Raw genomic sequence first — 8,008 nt, forward strand, 5'->3', positions numbered from 1 at the left:
TGAACATTGGTTTGGTTCTATTTTCAGTTATTCACGATCGAACGAATGAGTAGAATAAAAGATAGCTGCCGCACTCTAGTTGTTTCTCGTGCCACAGTACAGTGAATAACCTGCGAACAGCAAGATGGCCAGTAAAGACACAGAGGACCCTGGGGTCGACCTTGAAGAAAGACGCCTGATACGGCTCACGGAGAAAGCATTAGATAACTTCACAGAGAAAGTGGAACGATACAAAAGCCAGCTGTCAGCAGAACATCATACAGTTGACAATATCATTGCAAAGGTAGATACAAATTGTGAAAATAGAGACCTATTAAAGGACATACATTCCACATTATGTTTGAGCTACGCTCAATACAAACTGATGGTTAGAGACTATGTGACATTTCTGGAACAATCACGTTCGTACGAAGGTCAGAGACTTATTAGTGAATATAACGAGATAGACAGTCAGTATCATAGACATGTCGAGAAAGTGCTAAAGGACATTGAACATGCAAAGGCAATGTTAGAAGCTGAGGTCAAGTCAGTGAGATCAAATAGATCAAATACCTCAAACGCATCAAAGGCAATGATAAAGGCAGAAGGAGCGAAGAGACGTGTTGCTTATGCAGAGAAAGAGTTACTGTTAAGAAAGAAGGAAGCAGCACTTAAAGAGCAGGAGGCCATGGCCGCAGCTAAGATAGAGAGGGAGATGTCGGAGATTCAGGCAGAATTGAATACGGTGAAGGAACAAAGGGCCTGTGAAGAAGAAGAGACTGAAACAAATCAGGGGTCTATAAGGTCCATGAAATCGCTGAGGTTCGACCCGAGGAAAGAACGAGAATCTATGTCGAAAGTGTTGCTGGGTTAGTGTCTCACCGTGAGTCCGATGAACAAATCCCGTCGCTTGCAACCGAACTGTCAAAAATTATGATAAAGAAAGACCTACTGTTTAATAGACTGTATACCTTTAATGATGCTGCAGACAAATACTTAATGTGGAAAGAGCTTAATCAATGTAGTGAGTGAGTTGAATGTCACATGTGTAGAGGAACTAGATTTATTAGTGAAGTGGCTTGGCCCTCAATCAAAGAAACATGCTATCAGCATCAAAACGGCCTATATAAGCGACCCTCAGCAAGCCCTTGTTAAGGTCTGGAAGAGACTTGACGAGCGATATGGTGCTCCGGAAGTTATTGAAATGACCCTTAAACGTAAACTGTCAGAGTTCCCGAGAATCACAACTAAAGATCAGCACAAATTATATGATCTCAGTGACCTTTTGGCGGAGATACAGGCTACCAAGCAGAGCCCCACGTATAGTTCTGTGTTGGCGTACTTCGACTCATCTACAGGCGTCAACCCCATTGTCCAGAAGCTGCCATACCACATTCAGTCAAAATGACACATAGAGCAATCAAGTACATGAAGAGAAATGACGTTGTGTATCCACCATTCTCAGAGTTTGCAATGTTTGTTTGTGACATGAGTTCAATGTTGAACAATCCAAGCTTTGTTTACGAGCAAAACACACAAAAAGACAGTATTGGGAAAAAGGTCAAGAACTCTAGAGATAGTGTCAACGAGGGACAAAGAATCCGAAGTTATAAAACAGAAGTGGCAGTGGCACCTACTGACATGAATACTTGCAGTTACCACAATGTGGTTGGCCACAACCTAAATGGATGTAGGTCTTTCATTAACAAGCCCATTGGAGTCAGAAAAAAGTACTTTAGAGACAATAAATTATGTTTCAAATGTGGGTTGTCGACCAATCACAGGGCAAATTCATGCCAGGAACGAGTGATATGCACTGTGTGTAACTTAAACAGCCATCCAACAGCCCTACATGCGCATGGCGGGGAGGCTCGTTCAGCCGACAGTGGGAGTGGCGACATTCGCTCTGCATGCACAAAGATCTGTGGTCGCAACATCTCCATGGGAAAATCATGTGCTAAGGTAGTTCTAGTGACAGTACATAGCATAAACAATCCAGTCAAAAAGAAAAGGATGTATGCCCTCATAGACGACCAAAGCAATAGGTCGCTAGCTCGGCCCGAGTTCTTCAACTTATTTGAAGAAGGATACACTGAAGTGCCATACAGGTTGTCATCGTGTGCTGGCGTCACAAACACGACAGGTCGTAGGGCTGACTCTGATATGTTTGTCATCAGTAGTTTTGATGGTTCATCCTCACTGAATCTGCCATCCCTGACTGAATGCAATCAGATCCCAGATATGAGAGATGAGATCCCAACGCCAGACAGCGCACTTTACCATTCACATCTAGAAGACATTTCGGCTCATATACCCGAAGTCGATCCATCAGCAGAGATTTTGCTTCTATTGGGGAGGGACTTGCCAGAGGCCCACCACGTACTTGAACAGAGGACTGGTCCGAGAGGTTCACCGTATGCACAGAAGTTAAGTCTAGGCTGGGTTGTGATTGGCGAGACATGTCTAGGCAAGGTTCACCAGCCGACCATCACTGTGGAAGACATTCGTACACGTAGACGGGAGAAGTTCTGTGTTTCCAGAGTGCCAAAATAAGTTGATAGTCAAAGACGTTGGTAGACATTTGAATGACAACTTGGACAGCGATGAGGAATCACAAGTATTCCTAGTGACTGATAGAGATGAGAAAATAGGCACGTCTATTGAAGATAAGGAATTTCTAGGAATCATGGACAGTGGGTTCAAGAAAAACAGTAAAGGCAGTTGGACTGCACCTTTGCCATTCAAATCTTCTAGACCAAGGTTGCCAAACAATAGGAACATGGTGCTCAACAGAATGAACCGCTTGGTTGACAATTTGAGAAAGAATGAAACAAAGCAACGTCATTTTATGCAGTTTATGCAGGGAATGATAGACAATGGCCATGCTGAAGTAGCAGCTCCAGTAATGTCGGACACTGAATGCTGGTATCTACCTATATTTGGTATATACCACCCTAAGAAAGTTGATCAGATTCGAGTGGTCTTTGACTCTTCAGCAACATATATGGGTCACTGAACAGAGTGCTAATGACTGGACCAGACTTACATAATAGCTTGCTTGGTATCCTTATGAGATTTAGAAGAGAGCCCGTTGCAGTTTCTGCCGACATCCAACAGATGTTCTACCAATTCCATGTTGAAGAGAAGGACCGTAACTACCTGAGGTTCTTTTGGTTCAAGGACAACAACCCTGAGTTGCTACTAGTAGAATACAGAATGTGTGTGCACGTGTTCGGGAACAGCCCGTCTCCTGCAATAGCTACTTACGGGCTTCACAAGAGTGTACTGATGGTGGAAGACACATACGGGTCAGATGTGGCTAATTTTGTACTACAAGATTTCTACGTTGATGACGGTCTTGTTTCACTGCAGACTCCACAAGAGGCGATAGACTTGATGAAACGGACTCAACAGGCACTGGATACCGGTGGAAAGTTGAAGCTACACAAGATATCATCAAACAGCAGAGAGGTCATGAAGGCTTTCCCGAAAGAAGATCTGGCGAAAGATCTAAAAGATCTAGACTTGGGACATGAGAATCTCCCTGTACAGAGAAGTCTTGGAATGAACTGGAACCTAGATTCTGATTATTTCACGTTCACAATTTCTGACGAAATCACGCCATGCACAAGACGCGGTATTTTGTCTACACTGAACAGTCTTTTTGACCCTCTGGGATTTATCTCCCCTGTCGTAGTCCATGGACGGATCATCATGAGGGACCTGATGTCGAAATCTCCAGACTGGGATGAGCCATTGCCAGTCGACACTAGGGATCAATGGGTAAAATGGTGCGAATCATTAAAACACCTTGAGGACTTGAAAGTCCCACGAACTTACCTTGAAGGGTCACTTAGTGCTACAGTTGACCAACAGATTCACATATTTTCGGATGCATCCGAGAAAGCAATAGCTGCTGTCGCCTACCTTAAGACAATAGATGCAAATGGAGACACGAGTGTTGGCTTCATCATAGGAAAATCTAAAGTTTCACCCAAACACGGACATACAATTCCAAGGTTAGAGTTGTGTGCAGCGGTATTAGCTGTAGAATTAGCGGACATCATTTGTGAACTGTTACACATGCCAGTTGGACAAATGAGATTTTACACAGACAGTAGAGTGGTACTCGGATACCTCCATAACCGTGTGAGACGGTTCTATGTGTACGTAAAAAACCGTGTCAGTAGAATTCTAAAACTCTCGGGACCTGATCAGTGGTGTTTTGTGCCTACTAAAGAAAACCCGGCGGACCTGGGTACGAGACCCACACCGGCAGAAACTCTTCATGACAGCATTTGGCTTTGCGGACCAAGTTTTCTTCTCACCGAGACACGCGACACAGAAGACATGTACCAGCTTCACTCTCCAGCAGACGACCCAGAGATACGTCCAGTCATACAGTGCATAAAAACAAATATTGTGTCTAAGACATATCTAAACACAAGAGGCTTTGAAACTTTCTCTCAGTGGAGTAGATTGGTGAATGCACTGGTGGTCTTGAAAAGATTTGTGCGACGTGTTTATAGGAAGCTACATGGCGCCAGTGACTCCATTGACAATGAGCACGTTGAAAATCATGAGCTGAAAACATTTGCCGAGAAAATTGTGATTCAGTCAGTCCAGAGAGAGGTGTATTTCAAAGAAATTGACTCTATACAGAATAATAGTCGAATACCAAAAGACAGTTCAATTGTAAGCTTAAATCCAGTTATAGACGAAGAAGGGACGTTGAGGGTCGGAGGGCGTCTTCGAAATTCAGACTTAGGAGTTGTCGAAAAGTATCCCATTATCCTTCCGGGTAAACACCATACTTCTAGATTGGTAGTACAACATTACCATGAGAGGGTCAAACACCAGGGTCGACACTTTACAGAAGGTGCCATTAGAGAAGCAGGGTTCTGGATAACAGGAGCCAAGCGGCTTGTTATGTCTGTCATCCATCATTGTGTGAAATGCCAACGACTTCGTGGAGGATTGGGATGTCAGAAGATGGCTGATCTGCCAACAGATCGTTTGAGGCCAGGTCCTCCTTTCACGTCAGTTGGGCTTGACTGTTTCGGTCCATGGCAAGTCGTGAGCAGACGTACGAGGGGCGGTCAAGCTGCAAACAAACGTTGGGCTGTTCTGTTTACCTGCCTTACATCAAGAGCAGTCCATATCGAGGTAATTGAGGAATTGAGCAGTTCTTCTTTCATCAATATTTTACGTAGATTCACCAGTATCCGTGGCAAGGTCAAGGTATATCGTTCAGACAACGGGACCAACTTCATGGGAGCGTTAGACGTTTTAGGCGTCAACGTCAATGACAGTGTTAGAAGATATATGGACCAGGAAGGTGCAGTGTGGATTTTGAATCCTCCTCATTCATCACACCGTGGAGGCGTATGGGAACGAATAATCGGCGTCACGCGAAGAATTCTTGATTCGATGTTGTTGGATCTACCTGGAAACAGCCTTACACATGAGGTTTTAACTATGTTCTTGGCGGAAGTGAGTGCCATTATTAATTCAAGACCATTAGTGTCAGTGTGTGCAGATTCTTCTTGCCCTACTCCATTAAATCCAGCATTGATCCTTACACAAAAAAAGTGAGTGTATTGTGGACGTAGTTATAACAACTGATATTAAAGACATGTATCGGGCACAGTGGAAGCGGGTTCAAATCCTGGCAGAACAGTTCTGGAAGCGGTGGGGGTCTGAGTTCCTTCAAACATTGCAAGTGCGCAGAAAATGGACAGCAGAGCAGAGAGATCTTCAGTGTGGTGATGTAGTGTTGTTGAGAGACAAGCAAGAACACAGAAATTATTGGCCTATGGGTCTAGTGGTGCTAGCAGAACCCAGTAACGATGGATTTGTCAGGACTGCGGAAGTGCGGACTGTTGGCAAAAATGGGAAACCGACTACATATGTACGCCCAGTTAATGAGATGGTGCTGCTTGTTCCATCTTAGAGACTAAGAGACTGGTGATCCATGGCTACACCTACAACATATACTTGTATAGTGTTGTGTTCATTTAGAAATGACAAACGTTACCATCATGATATTATCATTTACTAGTCTATTTGATCATTTACATGCATTATGCAGCATATGGTGTCATATTACCTTTAATATTACATAAAGGAACATGGTTAAGCCTTTTTAACAAAGATTGTGTGGAACTAAGTAATGTGTTGATTACATTATTTGTATTGTTGCATTTGTTTTAGATACATACATTTTGCATACTGAAGTATGTATTGTTACAATCAAGCAAGGTTGTTGAACTTGATGGTTAATTTGTGTAATAACATATTTGTGAATTGTTTTTGGAATACTTAAATTTTGGGTTAAACAATTAAGAGTAGTAAATTGTTTATCTTTGATAGCAGTCGTGACCGACTTAATTAAGAAATTTATTGTTGAGTAAGAGCTGAGTAATTCGTAATCAGTTTTATTTCGCATTGAAATATTCATTTATTTGGTTTAATTAAAACCAGGCGGGGAGTGTTCTGTAACAGATAGTTACAGTTCTAAGTTTGTGCTGCAGTTTAATAAGGGGAACAACTCTGTATTGACTGTCGCTTCGTTCGTGCCATGATTTACTCCGCTTGTTCTGTATTTGGGAGCTCTTTCTTGAGGAGGTAAATTTGTCGGCATATTTACCGCGTGAAGAAAACATGCAAACAAAATTGTTTTGAGCTTTGGCTTTTTACTTGGTCATTTGTGGCCCATAGGGTAGGTTTTGTCCATCACATAATACCTTTTGACATATATATTAAGCACCTTTTACGGTTTTGCGATAATACCATGCATTTCTTTGTATTTTGCGAGTCGAACCACTTTGTAAGTAGTTTTCGTGAAACCTGTTTGCAAGCTACTTTTGCAGTTTTTCAGCTTAGCATGGAGACATATTGCTGTTTAAGCTAGTATGACACGTACCTTCTTGATGTATAGCTTAAGTAAGCTCTGTCACTCACTCTTGTCTCATATTTTGATTATTGTTTGTTATTTGTTTAGGAAATTGCTTATGTGAAATGTTGTGTTGACTGAATCTTGAACATTGGTTTGGTTCTATTTTCAGTTATTCACGATCGAACGAATGAGTAGAATAAAAGATAGCTGCCGCACTCTAGTTGTTTCTCGTGCCACAGTACAATTATCAAAGAAGATATGTTGCTATTTACAGTATATTTTATCAAGTTGAACCTGGTGGGTTTCATAAATATAGTTTTTTTTATAAAACCCGTTTGATCATAAGCCGACAAACAATCTAAGATTTGGTTAAGTCTTTAGTCTGTTTGTAATATAACCAGAACCAGTCGCAATTAATAAATTGTATTCAGCAAGGAATAGGTCTAAGGCTTTTAAAAAAACTTTATAGGTTTTTTAATGACATAATGCCCTGTTTCTGTGTTACAGCTAAGGAACTTTGTTTCAAAGTCTCGCTGTATGGGTATATAAGTTCTATGAGTAGAGGGTTTTGAATTTTTTAATTTTTTTAATTCAATTTGTTTTAGTTCAACAGTAAACTGTACCTCTCAGGTACACAAATAAAGAAAATCATGAACAAGCCGCTGTTTCATTGCTTCACACGAATGACTCATATGGCAATATTTAGAGATTTTTTCTTCATTCTTGCAAACATTGATGTACATTTATAATCCCACTATATGGGTACATAAGTTCTAGGAGTTGAGGGGTTGTTGTCTCGCTATATGGGTATGTAAGTTCTATGAGAAGACGGTCAGCCATTCACGATGTCTATGCCGTGGTCTGAATACCGCCGTGAAAACACCTCTCCAGATATAAACCTGAAAAATATGATTTTTTTTAAACCTCTTGATTGAATCGGTTTCTCATATATTTTTTTTCCACAGCATTGTTTTCAATTTTAGTTGTACATTAAGTACCAGTAGGATTGTGTCCAATGTATTCAAATGGCATGCAAGAAGACATGCATTACGTAGGAGACGCATCCATATATAGACATGTTGTGAATCAAAACGCAGGCTAGAACACAAAGAAAGAAAATCATGAACAAGC

At 41.4% G+C, this 8,008-nt stretch overlaps 1 protein-coding gene across 1 annotated transcript; it reads left to right on the forward strand.

Moving 5' to 3' along the window:
* The first annotated feature begins 3,006 nt into the window (after positions 1 to 3,006).
* LOC128236441 (uncharacterized) lies at positions 3,007 to 5,932 on the forward strand. Its single transcript, XM_052951305.1, has 2 exons — positions 3,007 to 5,472; positions 5,630 to 5,932. Exons 1-2 carry the CDS (start codon positions 3,007 to 3,009, stop codon positions 5,930 to 5,932), a joined length of 2,769 nt encoding a protein of 922 aa, XP_052807265.1.
* Positions 5,933 to 8,008: the final 2,076 nt, after the last annotated feature.

The sequence above is a fragment of the Mya arenaria genome, chromosome 1 (assembly GCF_026914265.1).
Source record: "Mya arenaria isolate MELC-2E11 chromosome 1, ASM2691426v1".
NCBI lineage: Eukaryota > Metazoa > Mollusca > Bivalvia > Myida > Myidae > Mya > Mya arenaria.